The sequence below is a fragment of the Pelecanus crispus genome, chromosome 6 (assembly GCF_030463565.1).
Source record: "Pelecanus crispus isolate bPelCri1 chromosome 6, bPelCri1.pri, whole genome shotgun sequence".
Taxonomy (NCBI): Eukaryota; Metazoa; Chordata; class Aves; order Pelecaniformes; family Pelecanidae; genus Pelecanus; species Pelecanus crispus.
The window spans coordinates 71483751-71511522 of record NC_134648.1 but is presented as its reverse complement, the minus strand read 5'-3'; the positions used below and the strand labels follow the sequence as shown (position 1 = coordinate 71511522).

Genomic DNA, 27772 nt, shown 5'->3' with positions numbered 1-27772 from the left:
GAAGCGACTCGGCGAGGGCAGCGGCGCGGGGTCCCGGGGAATCAAAGCTGACATTGTAGGAATGAGCAGCAGATGCTCGGAAAGAATTTGCCGGCGTCTGGCCGAGGCTGCTGGAGGCACATCGCCCTGGAAAGGGCTTTTTTGTGCCCGTTTGCTCAATCTGCCGCCGCTCCGGCTCGCAGGGGGCTGGCAGAGCCCCGGGGAAGCTCCTGGAATTGAGGGGGGGTCTCGCAAAGCCACCCCCATGGTGCCCTGCACGGAGAGCGAGGTCGTCTGATGGGGCGTTAGCATTCAGCGGCAGGAACCGGAGCGTTTTCTGTGCAAATACCAAAATACAGGTTTGCTTTTCGTTTGGGTTTTTTTTTGTTTCCCTCCGGTGTTCCGCTTGCTTTCGCAGGTAGAGCCCCACAGAGCTGCTGCCGAAGATGTTTTCTTCGGCTCCGGCCGTGCCGGCCGCACCGAGCCGCGCGACGCCCGTGCTCCGCTGCCGCCAGCCCGTGTGTTTGCATCCCCGATGCTCAGGGACCAATTCAGGCTTCGGGACGAGGAGTAAATATATCGACTGGCGTGGGAACGAGCGGCCCCGGGATGCCGAGAGCAGCACGGTGCCGCCGGGAAGCTCTCCCGGGGGACGCACGAGCTGCCCGCGGGGGCCCGCTGCCCGGCCCCTGCCTGGTTTTTAGGGGCGGCGAGGTGATGAGCTGCGATGCTGGGGTTTTTGCCAGCGCCCTGAAGACGTGGGTTCATTTCCAAGGGCTCTTAAGAAGGTGTTTTCCTCGGGGATCCCGCTGCGAGCAGTGCTTGGTACGGAGGTTGTGGGCGAGGAGGGACCCGTTCCCAAGCGGATGCTCCGGGCTCGTTCTGGCGGCAGGGATGCTGCGGGGCCCGGGGTGTGCGGGGCTGATGCTGCAGTGCTGGCGGCGGAGAATAACCCGGGGATGGTTTTACCAATAAATCAGGGGCGGTTTGCGCCTGGGGCTGTAGTTTCGAGCCGGCTGTAGCCCACAGGGCTGTGGTGGGAGGATGCTCCGGTGCACCCGCTGGGGCTGCTGGAGACCTTTGGGTGGGAGCAGGGTGCAGCGGGTGCTGGAGGGTGCCCCCGGGCACGGCTGCTTTGCCGGGCACGCGGGGCCCTCTCTGCTACGGCCCGCGCAAGTCGCTTCACGCCCAATCCCGCGTCGGTGCACGAGAGCTGCCGGGCGCCCGGCTGGGGCGAGGACGTTTGCCAAATACCCGCAGCCCCGTTTCGTTCGCCGCTGTGATTTTGCATCAACCTCGAGCCAACCCATTCGCCGTGCTGTTCTCTCCCGGTTGGGATCAATCGTGTCTGGGCACGGCTGCGATGCCCAGCTGCAAGGCACGGGTGCAACGCATGACCGCGATGCGTGGCCACAACGCATGACCGCGATGCGTGGCCACAACGCATGACCGCGATGCGTGGCCACAACGCACAGATGTGGCATGTGACCAGGCCGCACAGGTGCAAGGCCCAGCCACGATGCATAGCCACAATGCACGGGTGCAATGCACGGCCACGATGCATGGCCACAGCGCACAAATGCAATGCACGCATGCGATGCACGGCCACAATGCACGAATGCAATGCACACGTGCAGTGCATGGCCACAGTGCACAAATGCAATGCACACATGCAGTGCGCGGCCAGGATACATGGATGCAATGCACAGCCACGATGCATGGCCACAATGCACCGCCACAATGCGCAAATGCAAGGCACACGTGCAGTGCATGGCCATGCTGCATGGCCACGATGCACAAATGCAATGCATACATGCAGTGCACAGCCACGATGCGTGGCCACAATGCACGAATGCAATGCACACATGCAATACATGGCCATGCTGCATAGCCACAATGCACAAATGCGATGCACACATGCAGTGCACAGCCACAATGCATGGGCACAATGCATGAATGCAATGCACACGTGCAGCGCACAGCCATGATGTGTGGCCACAATGCATGAATGCAGTGCACACATGCAATATACAGCCAGGATGTGCGGATGCAATGCACAGCCGCTATGATGGCCACAATGCACCAGCACAATGCATGAATGCAATGCACACATGCAATACATGGCCATGCTGCATGGCCACAATGCACAAATGCAATGCACGTGTACAGTGCACAGCCACAATGCACGAATGCAATGCACACATGCAATACACAGCCAGGATGCGCGGATGCAATGCACCGCCATGACACATGGCCACAACGCACCACCACAATGCGTGAATGCAAGGCACACATGCAGTACATGGCCATGCTGCATAGCCACAGTGCACAAATGCAATGCATACATGCAGTGCACAGCCACGATGCGTGGCCACAATGCATGAATGCAGTGCACATGTGCAGTGCATGGCCACAATGCACCACCACAATGTGCGAATGCAAGGCACACATGCAATACATGGCCATGCTGCATGGCCACGATGCACAAACGCAATGCACACATACAGCACATGGCCGCGATACAGGAATCCAATGCACACATGCAATACACAGCCAGGATGCGCATCGCAATGCCCAGCTGTGATGCATGGCCACAATGCACCGCCACGCTGCACGGCCACCACGCATAGATGCGATACGTGGCCATGCTGCATGGCCACAATGCACAAATGCAATGCACACGTGCGGCGCACAGCCATGCTGCGTGGCCACAATGCACGAATGCAATGCGCACATGCAGTGCATGGCCACGATACACGAATACAGGGATCCAATGCACACATGCAATACACAGCCAGGATGCGCGGATGCAATGCCCAGCCGCGATGCCTGGCCACGATGCATAGGTGCGATGCCCGGCCGCGCTGCACGGATGCAATGCGCAGCCGCGCTGCACAGCTGCACGGGGTCTCGGCGCTGCAAACCCAGGGTGGCGTGGAGAGTGAGCATCACCTCTGGATCTCCCAACTTCTGCGAAACGCCAGTAACTCCCTAACACAAAATCACCTCGGGGCACTTTTTTCCTTGCTGTACAAATACGCAAGTTAAACTGTTTTGGAAGCCAAAGGCATTTTCATTTAGACCAAAGCAAATATTTGGTGAAGAGGGAGCCACTATACCGTCCTGGGTGCCAACATAAATCTACGGGTTAGCAAAAGGGTGAACTAGTGTCGGAGTTAAAGATCCGGGCGCGTTGCGTCAGGCGTGCATTTGTGTCCCCGGGGATGGTCGTGGGGTAAAAAGGGCTTCAGGAATATTTGCCCGTGACGATAAGACAAAACCGAATTGCCTGGGGTTAACGCCAGGACGGATTCACCCGCTCGGCCCCGGTATGGATTTAGGCGAACGCTGGGAAACGGCAAGAGACGGCGATTCCCAGCTGCGTATCACCGTTAGCGTGTGGTTTGGTTTTGTTTAACCCCCGTAAAGAGCTGGAGCTGGGGGAGGTGACGCCGGAGGGGACGCGGGGGTCCTGCCGCGGGACCCCGCACCGGCCCCTCGCCTTCCCGCTGCTGGCAGCAAAACCTCCCGCGCCACCGCGCCGCTCCTCTCCGGGTTTGTTCCCAGCAGATTTTTTTTTTTTTTTTTTAATGATGCCAGGAAAGCCTTCCCTGAGGTTTTTCTGAACCCGAGCCAGGAGAATAAAACTGCTGGGTCAGGTTTTTTGGGCTCGGCTGCGATCCTGCGCTGCCCTAACCGCGGCGCCGGGGTTGGGACGCAGGGTGACCGTGGTGGGGTGCGCTCGGGGCTTTCGGGGCGTCCCCTAATTCTGGGGGACGTGGTGGCGGGTGGGAAGGATGCCCATGTCGGGCTGCGGGAAGCCAGAGGTGCCGTGCACGGGGCTCAGCCCCCCCCGCTTCTCGCCCGCAGGGATGGAGCCCGCGGGGACCGAGGCCGCCCCGGCCCGCCGGTGAGGTGCCCGCCGCCCGCCCCGAGCCCCGAGCCCGGACCACGATGAACAAACTGACCTTCCACAACAACAGAGTCATGCAGGACCGCCGCAGCGTTTGCATCTTCCTCCCCAACGACGACTCCCTCAACATCATCATCAACGTAAGGCGGCGCGGGGGCCAGGGCAAACCCCGAGCACCCACGTTTTCATCACACCCCAGGGCTTGCAACCGGGTGCATGGGCAACCTCCGGTTTTCTTTTTGAGCCTGCCGGAGAAATGCACATGAGTTATTCTTCCGGAAGGCTGCGGCAACGTTTTACGCTCTCCTGCTTCGTCTTGACTCGGTGTCTTGACTGTGATTTTCGGCGGGTGACCCGCTGCGTGCCATCCCACGGGGCGGCACGCCGAGGAGCGGGCAGTCCTTCCTCTTCCCGTCCTCGCTCCGTGCATCTGCTGTGGATGCCAACTCGGCCTCGTGTACCCCACCAAATAAGCAGGAGGGGGATTTGGCTCCGAGTTGAGTGTAGTGTTTAACGTAAAATTCCTCCATTTTTTATTTTTTTAATTCTCTACCACCCAATATTCTGTTTTCTGTCCCCAAAGCCATCTCCCCGGCACCAGGCTGTTTGCAGCGAGGTCTCCACCGCTGCCCGCTGCTCTCGAGCTGCCCTGTGCTCCCCTGTGCATCGCATCCCTGGGAGAGCTCTGGTCCTGTACCCCAGGGTGGGAGCCTGATTTTGGGGACTTAGATGTTAGCCCCATGGAAAAATGAGCCCCACAGCCCAGCCTGTCACCCCCCAGTCCTGCTCGGGGACCTGGCGGGGGTTCGGTGCTGCCTGCCTGGCTCAGCTCACTGGCTGGCAGATGCAGCGGGGATTACGTGTGGGTTTTTTGTTTTTTTTTTTTTTGCAGGTGAAGATTTTGTGCCATGAGTTACTGGTGCAGGTGTGTGACCTCCTGAGGCTGAAGGACTGTCACCTCTTCGGGCTCAGCGTCATCCAGAGTAAGTCAGGGGCTTACGCAGTGGGTTTGGTGCCCGTGGCCGGTCCAGCCTGACGCCGTCGCGGCTCGGCAAGGTGCGGTGCCACTGGGTCAGGGGAGCCCAAAGGTGGGTGCAGATTTACCCAACCCTTCAGTGGCCTCTTGTTAGGTGACAAGGAGGTGATGGATCCCCCCATGCCACCTGCCGATGGGTTGGGGGGGGCAGGGCAGGGCTTGGTGGGATGCAGGGGGCACACGAGGGATGCGGGGGATGCAGCTTGAATGCTGTGTCCGGTTTTGGGCCCCTCAGCACAAGAAGGACATTGGGGTGCTGGGGCGTGTCCAGAGAAGGGCAGCGGAGCTGGGGCAGGGTCTGGAGCACAGGGCTGGTGGGGAGCGGCTGAGGGAGCTGGGGGTGTTCAGCCTGGAGAAGAGGAGGCTGAGGGGAGACCTCATTGATCCCTACAACTGCCTGACAGGAGGGGGCAGGGAGGGGGGGTCGGGCTCTTCTTGCAAGTAACAAGCGATAGGAGAGAGGAAATGGGCTCAAGCTGCGCCAGGGGAGGTTTAGATTGGATATTAGGAGAAATTTTTTCATGGAAAGAGTGGTCAAGCATTGGACCAGGCTGCCCAGAGAGGTGGTGGGGTCCCCATCCCTGGGGGGGTTCAAAAAACGGGCAGAGGTGGCACTTTGGGACATGGTTTAGTGGGCATGGGGGTGTTGGGTTGATGGTTGGACTGATGATCTTGGAGCTGCTTTCCAACCTTAGTGATTCCTAGTTTTTACTTCCATTAAAAAATAATGCTGCCACCAAGCCAGGAAACATGAAATTAATTATTCTTCTCCCCTTAATTGTTTTAGTGCTGGAGTTGGTAGAGTTAGGCTAATGGTTGGACTGGGTGATCTTAAAGGTCTTCTCCAACCCAAACAATTCCATGATTCTGTGATCCTGTGCTCTGTCCCACCCAGACAATGAGCACGTGTACATGGACCTGGCCCAGAAACTCTACAAGTACTGCCCCAAGGAGTGGAAGAAGGAGGCCAGCAAGGTCAGCGGTGAGGTCTTGCATGGAGAGCTGACGGCAGTAAGGCCACCTCTGTCCCCATCGCAGGTCACTTCCAGGACACGGGAAAACGCAGCCGAGGGGTGGGGGTAGGGGGGGACGGGACGGGACTTGGCTGTGAGCCAGCGTGGGGCGAGGTGGGGGGGGGGGGGGGGTGGCGGGGTTGCAAAACAAAACCCAGGCGATGTTCGATGGCCGTCACCCCACGTGCCACCGCGTGCCCCAGCTGGGGGACGCGTCCTCCGTGCTCCCTGCGGCAGCGGTGGGAATTTTTTCCTCCCTCATTTCCATATATTTCAGCCGAATTTTGAAGGTGTCCCTTTCTTCCAGTTTCTAAAATCAAGCGTTTGGGGTTTTTTTTTTTTTTGCCCTCCCCGAAGCACCTTTTAATTACTTTGGCGCAGCGGGGTTGGTGCGAAGGCTCCCATGCTGGCGCCGAGACGGGCGCCGGTGGGGGACGGGCTGCGGCGGGACGGTGGCAGCCCTGGGGGGTCTCGAACCCAGCCGCCTGCTTCTTTAAACCCAAATCCCCTTCACGTTTCAGCACACTGGCGTCAAACTCTTAATTCGGGGAAAACACGTGATCGGCGTTAGCGAGCGAACTCTTCCCTGCGGCTTTCACCCCGGGGGGGGGCAAGGGGGTGGCCGTGACGGACCTGGCCCCGGGCGAGCCGAGGCGAGGGGCCGGGGCACGATGCCGGCGTCCCCGCAGGAGCCCTGAATATCTCCTCCGTTCCAGGGGATCGACCAGTTTGGGCCCCCGATGATCATCCACTTCCGAGTGCAGTACTACGTGGAGAACGGCAGGCTGATCAGGTAGGGTGCACCCACCCGTCCCTGCCGCCGTGGGCACCCATGGCTAGCAAGGGAGCACCCCAGGGTGCCCCCGGCTCGGGCTGCGCAGCCTCGGGATGCTGTGGGATGCTGCGGGATGCTGCAGGATGCTGTGGGATGCTGCGGGACACTGTAGGATGCTGCGGGATGCTGTGGGATGCTGTGGGACGCTGTAGGATGCTGCGGGATGCTGTAGGATGCTGCGGGACGCTGTAGGATGCTGCGGGATGCTGCGGGACGCTGTAGGATGCTGCAGGACGCTGTAGGATGCTGCGGGATGCTGTGGGATGCTGCGGGATGCTGCGGGACGCTGTAGGATGCTGCGGGATGCTGTAGGATGCTGCGGGATGCTGCGGGACGCTGTAGGATGCTGCGGGACGCTGTAGGATGCTGCGGGATGCTGCAGGATGCTGTGGGATGCTGCGGGACGCTGTAGGATGCTGCGGGACACTGTAGGATGCTGCGGGATGCTGCGGGACGCTGTAGGATGCTGCGGGACGCTGTAGGATGCTGCGGGATGCTGTGGGACGCTGTAGGATGCTGCGGGATGCTGTAGGATGCTGCGGGATGCTGTGGGATGCTGCGGGATGCTGCAGGATGCTGCAGGACGCTGTAGGATGCTGCGGGATGCTGCGGGACGCTGTAGGATGCTGCGGGATGCTGTGGGATTATGTGGGATGCTGCGGGATGCTGCAGGACGCTGTAGGATGCTGCGGGATGCTGCGGGACGCTGCTCGCACGCCCAAAAGCTTGTCCCTTCTGTTGGCGCTGTTTGTGGCTGGGTGCCAGGGGCAGGAGGAAGCCTTTTGGGACGCCCGGGGACATCGCCTTTAGGGTTTTTGTTGCAGCTTCACCCGCGGCACAGCCTGATTTTAATTCCCGCCTGTGCTCTGCGGCTGGGTGGGAGCTTGGGGTCCTGTTTCAGGGGAAAAAATGATTTTCAGGGTGTCGGGCGCGTAGGGACACGATGGCATCTGCAGCACCCACGGGCACGCAAGGATGCTTTCGGGGGGACTTATTCTGGCTGCGGGAGGCCTGGAAATTTCAGCGCGGTGAAGCGGCTGCGGTTTTGCATCAGTGGGAAGCCCGGCTTTAAGGAACAGGGGAAAAGGGGGGCAAACGACCCAGCACCCAGCCGTGCTCCCTGTCTAAGAGCTTCCCACCGGGAAGAAGGTGCCGGAGTTGTCTCCCGCTCCCCGGGCTGGGTGGTGGGTGGGTGTCCCGCTGGCTCCCCTCTCCTCCCCTCTCTCCTCTGCTCCCCCGCAGCGACCGGACGGCGCGCTACTACTACTACTGGCACCTGCGGAAGCAAGTGCTGCACTCCCAGTGCGTGCTGCGCGAGGAGGCTTATTTCCTCCTCACCGCCTTCGCCCTCCAAGCCGACCTGGGCGACTTCAAGCGCAACAGGCACTACGGGAAGTACTTCGAGCCCGAAGCCTATTTCCCTGCCTGGGTAAGCGCGCTGTGACGGGTTCCCCGCTCTAAGCTCGCGTGAATCCCTGCGAGGCTGCTGATGCTGGGCTGCGCAGAGGCTTCCTGGGCGGCCGGCGTTCCTGCTGTCTCCCTATCTCCGGCTTAGTCCCGGTTATTAATAACCTCTGACAACTGCGGGGCTGCAGATAGCCGCGGGCACGGAGGGTTGGGGTCGGTCCAGTGGCTGGGGCAGCCCACGCCGCTGCCGGGGATTTCCCTGTGTGCTGCAGGGATGCTCACGGGGGCTTCCCTGCATAGAATCATAGAATCATGGAATTGTTTTGGTTGGAAAAGACCTTTAAGATCATCCAGTCCAACCATTAACCTAATACTGCCAAGTCCACACTAAACCAATTAAGGGTACAGTAATTAATTTCATGTTTCCTGGCTTGGTGGCTGCATTATTTTTTAATGAAAGTAAAACCAGGAATCACTAAGGTTGGAAAGGACCTCTAAGGTCATCAGTCCAACCATCAACCCAACACCCCCATGCCCACTAAACCATGTCCCAAAGTGCCACCTCTGCCCGTTTTTTGAACCCCTCCAGGGATGAGGACCCCACCACCTCTCTGGGCAGCCTGTTCCAATGCTTGACCACTCTTTCCGTGAAGAAATGTCTCCTAATATCCAATCTAAACCTCCCCTGGCGCAGCTTGAGGCTTTCTTGGTTTTGCCCCCAAATCTGCTTGCTTCTGGGGTTTTTTCGCACGTGCCGCCGAGGAGCGATGGCCCCGGGGCCGTGTCCCCAGCCGCGCAGGGACCCCGTGCGTGGCTCTCCCTGCCCGGCACCGGTGGCACCGGTGCTGTGAGCTCCGTGGGCCGGGCACGCCGAGCGAACGTGCACTTCCCAGTGGGAAATCCTGCTGGCGGGAAGTTGTTGGCTGCCGTATCTATCTTCTTTTTGCTTGCAGGTCTCTATAACGGAGCGTATTGCTCCAGTTTCCCTTTATCCCTGGAAATGGCCGCTGCCCCGAGCGAGCACGCAGCGGCTCCCAGGGACGAGCTTCTCTTCTCCTCCAAACAGGTGGTTGCGAAGCGGGGCAAGGACTACATCCTGAAGCACGTCCCGAACATGCACAAAGATCAGTTTGCCCTGACGGCCTCTGAAGCCCATCTCAAATACATCAAGGAGGCTGTCCGGCTGGACGACGTGGCTGTGCACTACTACAGGTTGTACAAGGTGAGCCCCGGCCGCGAGCCCGGGCTGGGCTTTGGATTCAGGGCTGCTTTTTTATTGAGAAGAGCAACTGCCCAGCGATTTCTAAGGTATTTTGGGGAAGACCTGCGTTTGAATTGGCACTCGCTGGCTGGAGCGGAGCGGTCTCGAGGGCAGTGCTTCACTCCCAGAGGCAGGGAGATGCAGCTTTTTGTAGCCCTGCCGTTTTTCTACAAGTTATGGAGAGGCGAGAGGTTTGCCGGGGTGCGAGGATGCAGCCACGGGGTTTCTGGGATCTTATTTTTTTGGTATCCCCTCCCTAAGAAGTATAGGCTGGGTTTTTCTCCTGGGAGCAAAGCAATTTCTTTGCTGGGAGCTGGTGCTTTGCGAACCAATTTGTAGCATCCTTAAGTTAAAGAGAAGTTTGCCTTCGGAAGAGCGCAGGGAATGGCAAGTACAGAGAGCATCCGAGCACGGCAGGGGGGTACGTTGTTAAAAAGGGCTGTAAAATTAAAAATAAAACCTTGTTTCCAGCCCCTCCGCTCCCCACCCAGGGAGATGTGCATGGGGGACGGTGGCCATGTGCCAGTGCCACCCATGGTGCTGCAGGCAGGGTGGGCTGCCCCACCGTCACCCGCTGCAGGAGCAGGTTGGGCTCAAGCGTAAAAATGCCCCGGCTCTGTTTCTGGAGGTCTTACCAAGTTTTCTGAGCTTAAACTGCTTTTCCAGACCCTTAAGCTGGGGTGTTTCGGGGCGGTGAGGGGGGTGGCAGGCACCCGGGAGGTGAGACTGGGGAGGGTGTTAGAGGATGCGACCAGGCGGGGTGTGTGCATCGTTAATTAAACAACTGGACTCAATGATCTTAAGGGTCTTTTCCAACCTAAATGATTCTATGATTAACGTGGCACGCCCTGCCCGCAGCTGTTGTCGCTGGGTGGGAGATGGGGTAATTAGAGGGGGATACCTGGGCTGGGGCGGGGGGGCAGATTTATCTGCTTCGTGCTGCAAATTGTGTATTTAAAACTGTCTAATTTTTTCCCCCTTAGGACAAAAGGGAGGTGGAGGCCTCCCTGACGCTGGGGCTGACGACACGGGGCATCCAGATCTTCCAGGTAGGCGGCGGAGGGAGGGCGACGGCTCGGCTCCCTGCCCGCTGCCGGGCAGGCGTGGGCAGCCCCTGCCGGCATCCTCAGCCCGGCCTGCATCCCCTCTTTTTGCAGAATTTGGACGAAGAAAAGCAGCTGCTCTACGACTTCCCCTGGACGAACGTGGGGAAACTGGTGTTCGTGGTGAGTGCCGCCATCCCCAGGCAGAGCATCTCTGCCCGTCTCGTAGAATCACAGAATCCCAGAATGGTTTGGGTGGGAGGGGACCTTTAGAGCCCACCCAGCCCAGCCCCTGCAGCGAGCAGGGACATCTCCAGCCAGACCAGGGTGCTCAGAGCCCCGTCCAACCTGGCCGGGAATGTTTCCAGGGATGGGGCATCGACCGCCTCTCTGGGCAACCTGTGCCAGTGCCTCACCACCCTCACTGTAAAAAATTCCTTCCTTATATCCAGTCTGAATCTATTCTTCTTTAGCTTAAAACCATTATTCCTTGTCCTGTGACAACAGGCCTTGCTAAAAAGCTTGTCCCCACCCTTCCTATGGCCCCCTGTCAGCACTGCCAGGCCGCACTCAGGTCTCCCCGCAGCCCCCTCCTCTCCAGGCTGAGCACCCCCAGCCCCCCAGCCTGGCCCCGCAGCAGAGGGGCTCCAGCCCTCGGATCATTTTTGTGGCCTCCTCTGGCCCCGCTCCAACAGCTCCATGTCCTTGTGCTGAGGGCTGTTGTCGCTCCTGGGCTCTGGTTTGGGCACGGGGTGGTGTTGCCCACACCTCAAGAGGGGTGATTGCAAGCTGGCGGGGGGGGGTGTCAGTTAATAGGTGGGCTGCAACAGGACTGGGTGAGAATTCGAGTGTTTTTCTCTCCGGGGCTGACGTTCCCCGTCTCCCACGCAGGGTAAGAAGTTTGAGATCCTGCCGGACGGGCTGCCCTCGGCCAGGAAACTCATCTACTACACGGGCTGCCCGCTGCGCTCCCCGCCACCTCCTGCAGCTGCTCAGCAGCAGCCACCGGCTCTACATGAACCTGCAGCCCGTCCTGCGCCAGGTCCGCAAGCTGGAGGAGAACGAGGGTAGGTGCCCCCCAACCCCGGGGCCCAAATCCCACCCGTGCTGGGGTTCCCAGCCAGCTTTTCTGTCTGCACGAGCGCCCGGTCCTTGTGCCAGCCCCGTGGCTGGGAGCGTGTCAGGGTGGTGGCACCCACGTCCCCCTCGAGCGTGCATGGGTGCACCCTGGCCCTGGGAAAGCCTCTCCTGGGTGGGCTGGGTGCCCGCGGACCCCCCCGGCTGCTTAGGGATGGGCGCGAGCCCCGCTGCGCTCCCTGATGGCCCGGTTCCTGCCAGCGCCTCCGCGCAGGCTTCCCAGTGCCCCGCCGCCCATCTCCCAGCTCAGAAGTGCAAATGTAAGGTCTTCGTCCTCCTCTTCCTCTTTCCCCTCCTCCTCCTCTTCCTCCTCCTCTTTCTCTTCTTCTTCTTTGTCCTCCTCGTCCTCCTCATCTTCCTTCTCCTCTTCCTCCTCCTCATTTTCTTCCTCCTCCTCGTCTTCTTCTTCCTCTTCCTCCTCATATCATCTTCCTCCTCCTCTTTCTGCTCCTCCTCCTCCTCCTCCTCCTCTTCCTGTCCTCCTCTTCCTTCTCCTTCTTCCTTTTCCTCCTCATCTTATCATTGATGATCTTCCTCCTTCTCCTCCTCTTTTTCCTCCTCTTCTTCCTCTTCCTCCTCATCTTATCGTCTTCCTCCTCCTCCTCCTCCTCCTCCTCTTTTTCCTCCTCTTTTTCTTCTTGCTCCTTCTCCTCCTCTTCTTCTTCCTCCTCTTCCTCCTCATCTTCTCACCATCATCATCATCTTCCTCTTCCTCTTTTTCTTCCTCCTCCTCCTCCTCCTCCTTGTCCTCCTCTTCCTCCTTTTTCCTCCTCCTTCTCCTCCTTCTCCTCCTCCTCCTCTTCTTCCTCTTCCTCCTCATCTTCTCACTATCATCATCTTCCTCTTTTTCTTCCTCCTCCTCCTTCTCCTCCTTCTCCTCTTCTTTTTCCTCCTCCTCCTCCTCCTCTTCTTCTTCCTCTTCTTCCTCATCTTACTATCATCATCATCTTCCTACTCCCCTTTTTCTTCCTCCTCCTCCTCCTCCTCTTTTTCCACCTCTTTTTCTTCTTACTCCTCCTCCTCCTTCTACTCTTCCCCTTCCTCCTCCTCCTCCTTTGGAGGGATGGCACAGCAGCGAGCACAGCAGGTTTGAGGCTCTCCGCCCCACCTCAGCGTCCCCAGATGCCACCGGCACAGGGCCCCCGGTGTGCCACCCCACCGGGCTTGGGTGCCGGTGCCCTTGGGTGCTGGGGGGGGCCAGGGCACCCGGGGGGGGTTGGGGTGCAGGCTGCCGTGCGCCGACAGCGTGCCGCTGGCCTCGCAGAGAAGAAGCAGTACCGCGAGTCGTACATCAGCGACACCCTCGACCTGGACATGGAGCAGCTGGAGAAGCGCTCGCGGGCCAGCGGCAGCAGCGCCGGCAGCATCCGGCACAAGCGTCTCTCCCGGCACTCCACCGCCAGCCACAGCAGCTCCCACACCTCGGGCATCGAGACTGACCCCAAACCCAGGGAGATGGGGCCCGAGGACGGCTTCTCGGGCGCCGGTGCCCACCGCAAACTCAAGACCTGCAGCTCCATGACCAGCCACGGCAGCTCCCACACCTCCGGGGTGGAGAGCGGTGGGAAGGACCGGCTGGAGGAGGACTCCCAGGATGATGGTGAGACACCAGCCGCCCTGAGCACGGGCTTTTCAGCTCGGGTCTCACCGGGGAATTGGGTTGGAGGGTGCTCTGGAGGTGCGCATCAATGACGCGTCCCACCTCCTCCCCGCCTGCAGAAATCGAGATGCTGGTGGATGACCCCCGGGAGCTGGAGCAGGCTGGCGAGATGGAGGTGAGCCCTGACATGTGCGTCTACATCACGGAGGACATGCTGCTGTCGCGCAAGTTCAACGGGCACTCGGGTAAGGTGGCAGCTGCTTTTATTTCCAGTACCCCAATGCCAGTCAACGAGTGTTCAACAGAGCACAGTTATTCCGAGGTGTCCATTTGGGATGCCAGGAAAAGCCGTTCACACAGCAGGTCGAAGGAGAGATGGGGTAAATTTGGTGAAGCTGTAAAAAGAAGGGGTTGCCAGGGAAAGGTACAGGTTGTACTCGGAGCAGGTCTGATGCTCCGTGCAGCTGCCCTGTGCCATGGGGGTGTGTGCCCAGGCACGCCGGGTTATTTGGAGGTACCAGGAGCTGCCCGCAGGTTTCGGTGATGTTCTCAATTGCTGGCCCTGGCTCTCGTTTTCATAACAGTAGAATCACAGAATGGTTTAGGTTGGAAAAGACCTTTAAGATCATCCAGTCCAACCATTAACCTAACACTGCCAACTCCACCACTAAACCAATTAAGGGGAGAGGAATAATTAATTTCATATTTCCTGGCTTGGTGGCTGGATTACTTTTTAATGAAAGTAAAAACTAGGAATCACTAAGGTTGGAAAGGATCTCTAAGATCATCAGCCCAACCATCAACCCAACACCCCCATGCCCACTAAACCATGTCCCAAAGTGCCACCTCTGCCCGTTTTTTGAACCCCTCCAGGGATGGGGACCCCACCACCTCTCTGGGCAGCCTGTTCCAATGCTTGACTACCCTTTCTGTGAAGAAATTTCTCCTAATATCCAATCTAAATCACCCCTAATGTAAATTAAAGCTGTTTCCTCTTGTCTTGTTACTTGGGAGAAGAGACCGACCCCCCCTCCCTGCCCCCTCCTGCCAGGAGCTGCAGAGCGATGAGGTCTCCCCTCAGCCTCCTCTTCTCCAGGCTGAACACCCCCAGCTCCCTCAGCCGCTCCCCACCAGCCCTGTGCTCCAGACCCTGCCCCAGCTGCGCTGCCCTTCTCTGGACACGCCCCAGCACCCCAATGTCCTTCTTGTGCTGAGGGGCCCAAACCAATCCCTCGCTTGGTCCCATGAGCACGGGTGCTGTTATCACACCTGTGAGCCTGGCTTCTCCAGAGCTGTGCCTGCGCCCAGAGAGTCACCCGGCATTTCCAGCTCCGTGCTGGGTGCTACTGGGATGTCTCCAGGGCACCAGGCTCCCTGAGGATGGCTTTGGATGCTGTTTTGGTGCCAATTTGGGATGCTTTGTAGGTAAAGCCGTTTGCAAGCAGAGCCATCGGCGCCCCGTTGAGCTGAGGGTGCCTTTGCCCCAAAGGAAGGGCAAGCTCCCCAGGGGAGCTGAAAAGCCTCAAAATAACCTTCGCGCCCTCCTCTTCCTCTCTCCCCCATGCAGGGCTAATCGTGAAAGAGATCAGCTCCTCTACCTCCAGCTCCTCAGAGACGGTGGTGAAGCTGCGGGGGCAGAGCACCGACTCCTTACCCCAGGTACGTGGTGCTGCTGGAGCTTTGGTGAAACCCAAAGCCCTGCTGGCACCGGGAGTTTGGGTTTCCCCGGTCTCCTCGGCTCCCCGGCAGGTTCTGAGCCCCTTCCCTGCTTTGCCCAGACGACGTGTAGGAAACCGAAGACGTCGACGGACCGGCACAGCCTGAGCCTGGATGACATTCGGCTCTACCAGAAGGACTTCTTGCAGTTGGCCAACCTCTGCCAGGATACGGCCCAGAGCTACACCTTCGGCTGCGCCCATGGGCTGGAGGAGGAAGGGCTCTACTGCAACGGCTGCTTGGCCCAGCAGTGCATCAACATCCAGGAGACCTTCCCCGTCAAAAGAACCAGCAAATACTTCTCGTTGGATCTCACCCACGACGAAGTCCCCGAATTCGTCGTCTGAGCGCCGCGTTGGGCAGGACTGGCTGCCCGCCCTCGGGGGGAAGGCTGGGGCTCCCTGCCCTGCATCGGGGGCCGTCAACGCCGCCGTCCCCCCGCACCGCTCCCTGCAAACCGAGGCCGTGGAAACCATTGCAACTCGGAGGATCGCCCCGACGGCGGGCGGGCTGGAGACCCCCGGGCATGGCGGAGTCCCGCCGGCGGTCCCCCAGCATCCTTTCTCCTCCGGTTGAGTTTGTGCAAAACACAAGTTGTCTTATTTTTGACTGGGAGAAGCGCAACTCGTTTGAGCTAGCGGAAGCCGACCCACGTTTTCTCATCGCCTCGTGGCGAGGCGGCTTCTTCTCCTCCTTGCCCCCATCCTCAGCGCTGCCGGCGGCTCCAGCCGTGGCTCGGTGGCAACCGACGCCGGAGAGAAAGTGCCAGACTGTTGTGTTCAAGTCAAGCCAAAGAAATGTAAATACCCTAAAGGCCAGTATGGGGAAGGAGAATTAAGCAATAACCAGCCGGGGATCTCCAGGCACGGGTGATGTACCGTGGAGGAAGGCACGGCCCGCGGCAGAGCATCAACCCAGTTCTTCCAAAAAACGCGTGCTGGAGGTCCTGCTGGGAGCTCTCGGAGCCGTTTGCAGCTTGGTTTTTTTCTTCCTTTTTTTTTTTTTTTTTTTTTTGAGAAAAAATCCCCCACCCATGAAAACCAAAAGCAAAGGAGAATGGAAAAGAACAGGTCATCTGTAAGGATATTGCAATAATGCATCCCAAACTTTGAATATCTAGAGATTACATATATAAATATATCGAGGTATGTATGTTTATATATGTCTGGATCTTATAGACCCATTTGCGTTTTACTCCTGCTCTAAAATACCTTTTATACAAAGGATCTGCCTCTCTTCCTTAATGAACCATATAAACAATCGTATTTTTTTTTCTAAGCACTAAGGTGAGAAAACAGACTTTCCTCTCGAGAAGAATACGTATGCAACCGCGTTGTAAGTGTGGCTCTTCCCGGTGCAGCCTCCGTTGTATTTTACCAAGGCTTTTCATGCGTCTTTAAGTCTCTTACGGTTTGAATAATTCTGCTAAAGGATGATGGTGACGTGCTAGAAAAACCCAACGGCGGCTTCTGAGGGCATCCTAGGGAAGCAAACCTGCCCAGGTGGAATATTTACCATCGGTACCGGAGGGTAGAGCATTACAGCAGCTAATATTCACAGCACAATGCCTTTTTAGCCGATATTTTTAATTAGAGTTTAGCGATTGACAGCCAAAAGTTTTGCCATATTTTGATATACCGCCTTCTTTTTTTTTTAACTGGAAACTTTTCTTAAAAAGAAAAAAAAAAATATTTTATAAATAAGCACAATCTTATTTTTATAAGAAATGTTGAAGGAGGGAGCCGAGAAGGGGGAAACTGGTACCAAAAGAAAAGTGAGCATAGTTATTGGCACAGTGCAAAAAAAAAAAAAAACAAAATTAAAAACCCGGTGTCATTGCGATAGGGGAGCTGGTAGAGGAGAGCATCGGGCGCTGGCGTGGCTCTGCGCTGCGAGACCGTGTCCCCGGCACAGCGCGTCCTCACCCCGGAGGGGCTTGATCTCGCCCAGCATGAGGGATATTACGGAAAAATAACGTAGGTAGCCAAACGCTGGCAGGGCGAGCAGGGGGCTGGTGGCCCCTAAAACCTCTCTGTATCTCGCCTAAAGCCGCCCGGGGCAGCTGGAGGGATGCTGCGTGGGGGCTCAGGGCTATGTACCCCGCGCTATTTTTGGGGGGGGACGGCAGCAAACCCCCCCAAAAGCCCCTCTTGTGAGCACCGCACCCCCGGCTGGGATGTCGGGGTTTGCTAGCAGCAGCCCCACTCCAGACCCCGCTCCACGGCCAGGGGGATTGGTGTGGGCACCGGCAGCGGGGGTCTGCTGTGCTGGAAGCGCGTGGGCTGGGACGGGCAGGAAAATCCCCTAAATTCATCCCCAGCCTTTTTTTTTTTTTTTTTTTTCCCCCTATGCCAGCCCCTGTGAGGCAGCGGGGCTGCAGCACCCAGCTGGGGGGTCCTGCTGGCACCCAAGCCGCCGGCGAGCCCCGGATGCCCCGCGTGGGACCCTCGCCCGCTACTCTGCCGAAACACATAGTTGGAAGGAAAAAAAGGGTGAATTGCATCAAGAAATGCTCGCCGCTGTTCAGAAAGCGGGGTTGGGTGATGGGGGCAGCTAGACACCAGGGCCCCGTTACCCCGCAGCCGAACCCGAAGCGTCGCAGCCGGGGTTGGAGCGATGCCGGGGGGCTGCGACGGAGCTCAGCCCCGGGCAAGCGGGAGCCGTGCCGGGGAGCCGGGGGGACACGGAGGTGCCATTTATTCCGCAGGTGGCCCTGTGGGTGCCAGGGGGGCCGTGCCTGCCTGCCCTTCGTGCCGCCGCCGCTGCGGTAGCGAGCTGTCAGAGCTGCACAAAGGAAATCGTCCTTTCTGTGAAAGGATCTCGCCGTCGGGGCGATGGGAGAGCCAGTGACTGCGTTGCAAAAGGAGAAAAAAAAAAAAAAAAAAAAAAAAAAAGCAAGGAAAACTATACAGAAACCCCACAGCGAGTTATTTTGTACCGATGAAGTTTGTTGTGTGCCTTTTGCGGTACGGCTGGAAATGACAATAAAGCGACGGTTGTTTGCGTTACTTTGACTCTTCAAAACGCTCCCGGGCTTAAGCGAGCGATGAAACGCCGTATGAATTGAACGAACGCGTTGCATTTATTGTGCTCTCTGCTCCAGCGGCGCCCGGCTCCGGGGAACGGGTCAAGGCAACTCCTGCCGCGGGCCGGGGAATGGATGGGCTGATCCTTTCAATCCTGCTTTTTGGTGATTTCGATGGAAGCGGCGCCCGGTTCCAGCACTCCCGCGCCGGGAGGAGGCACGGGGGGGACCTGCAGCAGCCGTCGCCGCGGTTAATTTAAGCTCCTGGAATGAGTGGGGGGGAATGAGCGGGAGCGCCTGCTCTCCTTGCAGCCGTGCTACGCCCGTGGCTCTGGCCGTGCGTCCCGGCGAGCCCCGCGCGGGGTGCCCGGGGGGCGTCCCCCCCCCCCGGAGGGGCTCTGCTCCGGCATAAAGGCTTGAGCCCCTCCTCGGTGGCTGCCGTCGGGTGGCTGGGTGGGCGGGAAGGGTGGGGGTCAGCGCTGCACGGGGCCGGGGCACCCCCCTGCTTGCTTGAGACCCTGGGGTGTCCGCTGGGCGCCAGCACCCCCGCGGGCCATTAGCCCACAGCTCGCCGTGTGCCCACGCCGGCCCCAGGGAGGTCTGGCCCTGGCCAGGCTGCTGAGCGAGGGGTGATTTGCTTCCCCCCCACCCCCAAAAAAATGCTCCCCCATTTGTTTGGGGCCCCTCATTGCAAGAAGGACATTGGGGTGCTGGGGCGTGTCCAGAGAAGGGCAGCGGAGCTGGGGCAGGGTCTGGAGCACAGGGCTGGTGGGGAGCGGCTGAGGGAGCTGGGGGTGTTCAGCCTGGAGAAGAGGAGGCTGAGGGGAGACCTCATCGCTCTCTACAACTGCCTGACAGGAGGGGGCAGGGAGGGGGGGTCGGGCTCTTCTCCCAAGTAACAAGTGATAGGATGAGAGGAAATGGGCTCAAGCTGCGCCAGGGGAGGTTTAGACTGGATATTAGGAGAAATTTCTTCACGGAAAGGGTAATCAAGCATTGGACCAGGCTGCCCAGAGAGGTGGTGGGGTCCCCATCCCTGGAGGGGTTCAAAAAACGGGCAGAGGTGGCACTTTGGGACATGGTTTAGTGGGCATGGGGGTGTTGGGTTGATGGTTGGGCTGATGATCCTAGAGATCCTTTCCAGCCTTAGTGATTCCTGGTTTTTACTTTCATTAAAAAATAATGCAGCCACCAAGCCAGGAAAAATGAAATTAATTATTCCTCTCCCCCTAATTGGTTTAGTGGTGGGCTTGGCAGTGTTAGGTTAATGGATGGATCTTAAAGGTCTTCTCCAACCTACACCATCCGATGCCTCCATGATTCTCCCCAGCACATGCCACTGCCCGGCAGCCCGGATGCGCCCTCGTGCCACGCAAACGCTGGGACCACGGGAGCTGCCACCACCTCCCAGGAGCCTGGGGCATCCCTGGGACCTGCGCTAGAGCCTGCCCGCCATTGCCATTGCCATCCATCCCTCCTCCAAAAACCCTGGGAGAGGGATGGGGGCGTGGGGCTGTGCCCCTCTGGTGTGGGGTATCCCCGCTGCCCCCCCTCCCCCGGCACCCTCGGCATCTGCAGCGGAGCGGTGCCAGGGACCATCCCGTGCCTTTTCGACGGGCTCCAAAAAGAATTGCACCTTACCAGTGATTTCCTTTTGCCCTCTAAAAACAGCCCTCGTCCTCAGCGAGGCGGGCGCTGGCCGTGGGGCGGCCGCGGGTCTCGGCGCCTAATTGCCGAGCGCTGCTCGCGCCGGGCATTTTGGGGGGGGGGCGGCTAATCGTGCAGAAGGGAGGAGGGTGAGGGAGCGAGGGACTTCTCGCATGGGGGGGCGGCGTTGCCCGCTACGAAGTATAGCCTCCAGATTTTATCCTTGGCCTGTAAAAAAAGCCCCGAAATTTTTCCTAAAAGCAGACGTTGAGTGGTTTCTTTGCACGCGCCTGCAGAGCGAGCCCGGCCGCCCAGGGGGGAGAGGGAGGGGAGGAGGGTCTCCCCTCCCCGTAGGCTGTGTTTAGCCAAAACGAGCACCGCTGGCCACGCCGTTAAATGAATTTCCGCGCTCTGCTTGGAGGCATTTGATGGCTTGGCCTCTATCGCTCCTTGGTCTCACCGCGGGAGAGGTCCCCACGGGGAGGAAAAGGTCCTCCAGTTCCCATCCCGCCGCGGCGCCGGGCAGCCGTGCACCCACGCTGGCCTTTTCCCCGGGACGCTCCCCGGTCCCGCCGCTCTGCCTTCCCCGTTGCACCAATTTCAGCTTTCACAAAAAAGGCTGTGGCTCGGGCCCTTTCGCCTCCGGTCGCTCCGCTTCCAGATTCTGCATCTCCCGACGCCACTTCGCGGCAGCCTGAGAGGTCGAAGACTTGGGATTTGTAGGGCGACAACGCGCAAATGCCGTTTTTTACGGAGCCAGCTGCAAAACGCACTTAAAAAAAGGGAAATGTTGCAGTAGTATCCTTTTTTTTTTTTTTTTAAATCTTGCCGCCAGATCAAAACGGGTGGTGCTTTCTCCTGCCGCTAACGCAGCGATGGCTGTGCCCAGGCGGGTGCCTGCCAGAGCATCCTCCTTTTATCAGCCCTCCCAAAACAAGGATGGCCGGGCGTACCCTCCGACATCCCCCCAGTCAGGCACCAATGACTAATTGGGGATAATTACAGAAGTACCACCGTGTGCCGGTGTCTCTTTAGGCCAGGGACCTTCCGCACCCTGCAGCTAGCACTGGGTGCAACGCTTTTCATAGAATCACAGAATTTTATTAAATGCAGCATCGCGCATGCCCCGCGTTGTGTTTGGGGTCGGCTGCTCGATGTGTACGGGGCGGGGGGGACCCCGCCGGCCCCCCGGGGGTGTCCCATCGCCACCCTTTGCAGGGTGCCCGCGCCCAACGCCTGCAGGGAGCTGCATCCCGCGGGAGCCAGCGCTGCTGCTGCTGCTGCTGCTGCTGCTGCTGCTGCTGCTGCTGCGGGCATGGGCGCAGCTTGCAGCGCCTTGTTTTGGGGGGGTCGTGTTGCCCCCCAGCTCTGCCATACCCCCCGCCCGGGGAACACATGAACGTCCTTGCAACCTGGTTGTGACCTCTAGAGAAGAGATTTGAAGGTATGGCCATGAGCGCACAGCCGGGCTGGCTGCAGATGTTTCGGGGTGCGGCCGAAATAAAAAATAAAAATAAAAATAAAGGCCGCCGTATAAAAACCCAACCAGCGCTTGCCAGCTCTCTTGTGCCTCCCAAATCGTCCACCTGAAATCCTAAAAACCGGGCATGTGGGCTCACATGGATGAACAAGAAAATAGAAAATACTGAGTGCTGGGTGTCCCGCCGAGCCGTGCCCAGGAGGGGCAGGTAGGGGCTCAGGTGGGAATTTTGGAGCTGGGAAGGGCTCGAGGGGTGCAGAGGTGTGAGCGCTGGGGGGCTTGGGGGGCAGGAGAGGGGACCCGGGTGTTTGGAGCTGTGAGGTGGGGGGCGAAGAGAGGGCAGGGATGGGTGCAGGGGGGGTGTGGGGTGCAGGATGGGGGTACAGTGGGTGGCTGTGAGGGTTGTGGGGTTGGTGTGTGGCATGTGTGGGGTGCAGGGTGTGGGATGGGGTGCAAGGGGGGTGTGAGATGGGTGCAGGGGGGGTGTGGGGTGCAGGATGGGGGTACAGTGGGTGGCTGTGAGGGTTGTGGCACGTGCGGAGTGCAGGGTGTAGGATGGGGTGCAAGGGGGGTGTGGGATGGGTGCAGGGGGGTGTTGGGGCATGTGTGGGGTGCAGGGTGTGGGATGGGTGCGGGGGGGTGTGGAGTGCAGGGTATGGGGTGCAGGGGGGGTGGGATGCAGGATGGGGGTACAGTGGGTGGCTGTGAGGGTTGTGGGGTTGGTGTGTGGCACATATGGGATGCAGGGTGTGGGATGGGGTGCAAGGGGGGTGTGGGATGGGTGCAGGGGGGGTGTGGGGGCATGTGTTGGGTGCAGGGTGTGGGATAGGTGCGGGGGGTGTGGGATGGGTGCGGGGGGGTGTGGGGTGCAGGGTATGGGGTGCAGGGGGGGTGTGGGGTGCAGGATGGGGGTACAGTGGGTGGCTGTGAGGGTTGTGGGGCCGGTGTGTGGCACATGTGGGGTGCAGGGTGTGGGATGGGGTGCAAGGGGGGTGGGGGATGGGTGTGGAGCGGTGTGGGGTGCAAGGTATGGGGTACAGGGGGTGTGTGGGGTGCAGGATGGGGGTCCAGTGGGTGGGTGTGAGGGTTGTAGGGTTGGTGTGTGGCACATGTGGGGTGCAGGGTGTGTAATGGGTGCAGGGGGAGTGTGGGGTGCAGGGTGTGGGATGGGTGCAGGGAGGTTGTGGGGGCATGTGTGGGGTGCAGGGTGTGGGATGGGGTGCAAGGGGGGTGTGAGATGGGTGCAAGGGGGGTGTGGGGGTATGTGTGGGGTGCAGGGTGTGGGATAGGTGCAGGATGGGGGTACCGTGGGTGCTGTGAGGGTTGTGGGGTCGGTGTGTGGCACGTGTGGGGTGCAGGGTGTGGGATGGGGTGCAAGGGGGGTGTGAGATGGGTGCAAGGGGGGTGTGTGGCACGTGTGGGGTGCAGGGTGTGGGGTGCAGGGTGTGGGATGGGTGCAGGGGGGGTGTGGGGTGCAGGATGGGGGTACAGTGGGTGGCTGTGTGGGTTGTGGGGTCGGTGTGTGGCACGTGTGGGGTGCAGGGTCGGGGGCACAAGTGGCCGGGGGCGGGGGTCAGGGACCGGGGCAGTGGAAGGGAGCGGGGCAGAAACGGGCAGGGGCCGGGGCCAGAGACTGGGGCAGGGTGAGGGCCAGGGGGCTGGGGGGTCTGGAGAAAAGCGATCTGCAAAACGAGAGGAGAAGGAGAAGGAGAAGGAGAAGGAGAAGGAGAAGGAGAAGGAGAAGGAGAAGGAGAAGGAGAAGGAGAAGGAGAAGGAGAAGGAGAAGGAGAGGAGAGGGAGTAGGAGCAGGAGCAGCAGCAGCAGCAGGAGGAGGAGGAGGAGGAGGAAGTCGGGGCCGAGCCGCTTCCTGTAGGCAGAGGGATGAGCGCAGACAAAGCTGGGTGGGGACTCGCTGCTCGGGGCTGCTGCTGACCACCCTCCTCCTGCCTCCAGCCCGCAGCCCTCCCTCCATCCCTCCCTCCATCCCTCCCTCCATCCCTCCCTCCATCCCTCGGTCCATCCATCCGTCCATCCCTCCGTCCGTCCGTCCCTCCATCCTCCGTCCCGCCGCCGCCCGCCCCGCCGGGGACTCGGGGCAGCACCGCCCGCCTCCAGGTACCACCGGGCACGGGGGTGGGGAGCCGGGGCTGGGAGCACTGGGAGCACTGGGAGCGCTGGGGCTGGCGGCACTGGGTGCATTGGAGCTGGGGCAGGGCGGTCCCCAGCCCCCCGCGGGCCCTCGAACCGCTCTAAAATCAGCGGAAAATCACCCCCCCCCCCGCCTCCAAAAAAAAAAAAAAAAAAAAAAAAAATCAATCCCCACCCCGCTCTGGCCGCCCCATGGGGACCCCACGGGCTCGGGTGGGGATGGCACCCGCGGGGGTCCCCAACCTGGGAGCCGGGGGAGGGGCCCCGGCCCGGAGAGCTCCGTCTCCCCAGCAAAGGTTTGGCTTGGAGGGTTTGATCCTCGGTTCAGCAACTGATTTGCCATCACAGGAAAGGCTTTTTCCGTGGATCAATGAGGCGTAGTGTTCTTTCTTTCTCCATATTTTTTTTTTTCCTCCCCTCCCTGGGAAGGAAGGGCGAGACTTTCCCAACCCCACATCCCTGCGGCAACCTCTCAGCTGGGCTGGATCTGTCCCCAGCCTGGCTTTGGGGCGGGGGGCAGGATTTGGGGGGTGACAGCCATGCAGGTGGAGGGGGCACCCCGCGCCCCACCCCACCATCCCGGCCCTCTCCCCATCCTTCCCATCAAAAATCCTTTATTTTTCCCAGCGGTGGTTTGTGGGGCGAGCGGTTCGGGGAAAGTAATGCTGGGAAAATCGCCGGCCAGCCGGGAAGATGCGCTCGGGGGAAGACGGGCTCGGGGAAAGCCGGCCCGGGGCTCGCTCATCCCGGCGGGAGGGGAATCCAGCAAAAAAAAAAAAACTTTTGCCTTCTTGCCTCCTGGGTGGAAAATAGATTTATATTTAAGGCAGATCTTGAAGCACGGCGATCCCCCACCCGCTACTAATGAGTTACTAATGAACGTAAAGCGTGCCGCCCCAAAGGGCAGCGACGCGGAGCACGGGTGATCGGCCACGGCCGTCCCTGCTGCCTGCGGGTCCTGTGTGTTATTTACCTCCCTGTTTCCCTCCGAGCCCCCCAAATTACCGAAGAACCATCACCCAGCCCGCGCTCCCCGGCCACGTACCCTGGCAGCAGGCTGGGGCCAGGCACGGAGGATTTTTCCTTATAACTGGATTTCCCTGAATGCAGCCGGAGCATGCGATTTTTAATCCTCTTTTCTGCCATATGGCCGCTGGCGGGATTGAAATATGACTCAATTAATTATTGCCAGGAAAGCCCCGGGGTGAAGCCTTTCTCCGGGAGGATGTTTTGAGGCGCTCACGGGGTTATAACGGGGTTTTTGGCACCCCGTACTGTGGGGTACGGGGGCACGTGGCTCAGCCCCATCCCGCCCCGGCTCCCGTGTTGGCCTCGCGAGGCCAGGCATCGGCCGTGCTGCTCCCTCGGCACCCGTTTCGGTGCCTTTTTTCTTTTTTTTTTTTTTTTTTTGGCTTTTTCAGCCTTGCGTTTGGTTGCAAGAGGAAGCAGGGGTTGCCGCTTGCCGCCGCGGGCACGGCGTGCTGCTGCCTGCTCACCCGTGACGCAAGTTTGGCGGTCTCAGCATCGCCTGGGTGACGACTGGAGTCAGCTTCGCCTCCAAAACGGGGTATCCCCAGCTTGGGGGGGACTTGCAGGTCCCCCCCCGCTGCTAGCACGCTGCCTCCAGGTGCCCGTTCTCTCTCCCAAATTCCCCGGCAGCTGCCAGCTTTGCTGCTGGCGGTGCACGTGCCGGCGCTAAGGATGCTCCCTGCATTTTCTCCGGGCTCCTTGCAGCTGGCAGAGGCAAGGAGCGGCCCCGCGGGCCACGTTTGGCACGCAGGCTCGGATGAGCGGCCGTACCGCGGCACGGCTGGCCTCGGCGGGGAAGATAACCGGCGTGCATCAGGGCCTGGCACGGGGCTGCCTCGTGGTTATCGTTTTCCGCCGGAGAAATTTGGGCCCGCTCGCAGCGCGGGGATTATCGAGACCGGGAGCAGGCAATTGCAGTGGGGAGCCCGACGGGATTCCCACGGGGTAGATGGCTGCGAGCCGGTGACGAAGCTCAATTATTATTATTATTATTATTATTTTTAATCCCCAAGCCAGCCTCCTGCTTTGTCACCCTGCACCGGGCTGGCTGCGAGCGGAAAAACGCCATAAAAAGCCAAATTTTGCAAGGGCGGGCAATGCCTTCCCACCCAGTGGCCCCGCAGATGCGGATGCGCTGGGTTTCCAGCGCCTTGGCCTCCGAACGGCGACGTTCGAGGCAGCGCTGCTCCTTTTGAAACCCAGTGAGTCACGGAAAGAGGACAGCCAGGCGCTGGCGCAGGCTGTTACCATAGTAATTAGGGCTGGCGAGCCAGCGCCGGAGCCCCGCGGACCCCCCGCACCCCCAAAAAGCGCTGCCCGGGGGCGGCCGTGCCTCCCAGTCCTGCGCGTCGGTGCCGGGATGCTCGAGGCCGGCGCGCTCGTGACGCCCGTGCTGCTGTCGAGGACCACAGGGCTGCACCGCCTGCTTCCTCCCGCCGGCCCCTTCGCCCCGTTTTGGGTTGGGAATAAGGGGTTTGCCTGGGGAAAAGCACTCTTTTCGGCACGAATTGCATCAGTTCTCAGCATGACTTCTCCCAGCGTTTCAGCCCTGCGCCTGGAGCGGGATACGGCCGCGAGCAATCACAGCCGGCAGCAGAAGCAGGAGGACGGAGCAAAGGGATTAGGGTGGGTTTCCAATTTTTTTTTTTTTTTTTTTTTTTTTTTTTTTTTTTTTCTTTTCAGGCTCTTTTCTCGCCGTTTCTGCCCCTCTGGTTTCTCGCTCAGCCGCTTCGTGGGGTCGCAGCGGCTGCCGGGAGGAGGGATGGGATGAAGGGCAGAGGCAGATGCTGCCCCGTGCCACGGGGCAGGGCGTGGGGTGCAGCGTGGTTCATCGGCAAGGGGAATTTTGTGCTCGTCCTTGCACAGTTTTATCGCCTGCTCGCTTCCAGTGGGGCTTCAGCCCCTTACGCATACTTTTTTTTGGTCTGCGTGCAACATGCATGGTACAAACACCCCCAAAAGCGGTCCCTTTAAAGTGCAGGAGCAGCCTTGCCCCCCCCCCCCCAAACTTATGGGGAGAAGTGAAAGGGGGGGGGGTGTTCCTGCTTCTGCCGCTCGTGGGGGAGCGCGTGATGGCTGCGGGGGAACGCAGGCTGTCTCTCCCGGCTTTCCGCACACACCTGGCACGAGCCGCTTGGCACTCGCCCCGTTTAGGGGCAGGTCTGAGCTGGGGAGGAGGACGGGCTCTAGCTGCCGGGAGGACGCGGATTTGGCTCCGTGGAGAAGTAGGGCTTGCTCCAAACCCCATCCGAAGTCGCTGGGACGGTGTTTGTCCAGCCTGGGCTTCGGGTCAAGGCAGCGATTAATGAACGATGTCTTCGATGAGAGGCGGGCAAGCGAATCACCGGCGCTTTGCGGGCCGGGAGGCAGCGGGGGCTGGATGCAGCCAGCGCCTGGGCGAGGACACAGCCGTGCTGAGGCTGAAGTCTAAAATCATGCGTCTATAATCATGCATTCCCTGCATTTCATGTAGGTACGATGGTCTTCAAACAGCAAACCCAATTTTTCACAGGCTCGGTAGAAAAAAAACCAACCAAACAAAAAATCCCTGAAACGGCATCGTAGCAAACCTTAAAAAAATCTCCGCCTTGCAGTTGAGAAACCCTCGACAATTCCTGGGCAGCAGCTTCACCAGGACCTGCTCATCCTACCCAACACAATTAGTTTTCACCTTATCTCGTCCTTCCCTTGCTTTTCACACAGCAATTTGCTTCCCCTGTTGTCTTGCCGTCATCGCTGTAACTCGGGCTAATTAGTTTATCCAAGGGAAGGTCCAGGTGCTGCTGGGCTGTGCTCGGTGGGCACCGGCATCGCGGGGAGGTCTCCGGCGGTGGGTGATGCTTTCGCCTAGCATCCAAATGCCTGCTGGGCTGCAGGTTGGTTATTCTCGGGGTGCTGCTCTGAACCCCAAAATGCTGTACGCAGCAGCAGAGCGCCCCGGGAGCCGGCGTGGGGCAGAGGTGCTGCTGCGGCGGATAAGCTCCTTTAGCTGCGTCCGTGTCTTGGTTTAACAGATTTAGCGTCCTGCCCTCGCTTGCTCTCCCGAGGGGGCTTTGGGAGGGAAATTGGGCTCTGTCCCCTCCTGCGAGGGTCCCTGCGAGCGGCTTTTCTGGCTGGGAGGGTCCTGGCCGGGCAGTTTGTAAGAGTGAGCGGCTTGGGTGAGAAGGAGCAGCCTTGCCCGAGCCTCGGAGCTCCTCAGGGATCCCGAGCATCAGCGCTCCTTCCTGGCTGGCATGCGATCCCACCAACGGGGGAAAAAAAATCCCCGGGATAATCCCACTGCAAACCCTGCTGTGTTGCTGGTTTTCACCCCGCACCGTGCCGCTCGGCGTCCCTCCTCCTGCTGCCTGCAGCATCCTCCGGAGCGGGGTGGGGAAACCCCATCCCAAAACCTGGCAGCTGCCTGCTGCGCCCTGAGCTGCCTGCGCCCACCCCTGCAGCGGGGGACCGCGGGGACGTCGGCGCCCCGTGCCACCACCTCTGCGCAGAGACGCGGACCTGAT

At 59.7% G+C, this 27772-nt stretch overlaps 1 protein-coding gene across 1 annotated transcript; it reads left to right on the top strand.

Moving 5' to 3' along the window:
- The first annotated feature begins 3933 nt into the window (after nucleotides 1–3933).
- Nucleotides 3934–15287, top strand: FRMD6 (FERM domain containing 6). Its single transcript, XM_075712741.1, is given in 14 exon segments — nucleotides 3934–4032; nucleotides 4785–4875; nucleotides 5824–5939; nucleotides 6658–6734; nucleotides 8019–8205; nucleotides 9250–9405; nucleotides 10428–10493; nucleotides 10602–10670; nucleotides 11379–11459; nucleotides 11461–11554; nucleotides 12889–13224; nucleotides 13344–13469; nucleotides 14792–14883; nucleotides 15003–15287. Coding segments are annotated over 14 exon segments (1875 nt in total).
- Nucleotides 15288–27772: the final 12485 nt, after the last annotated feature.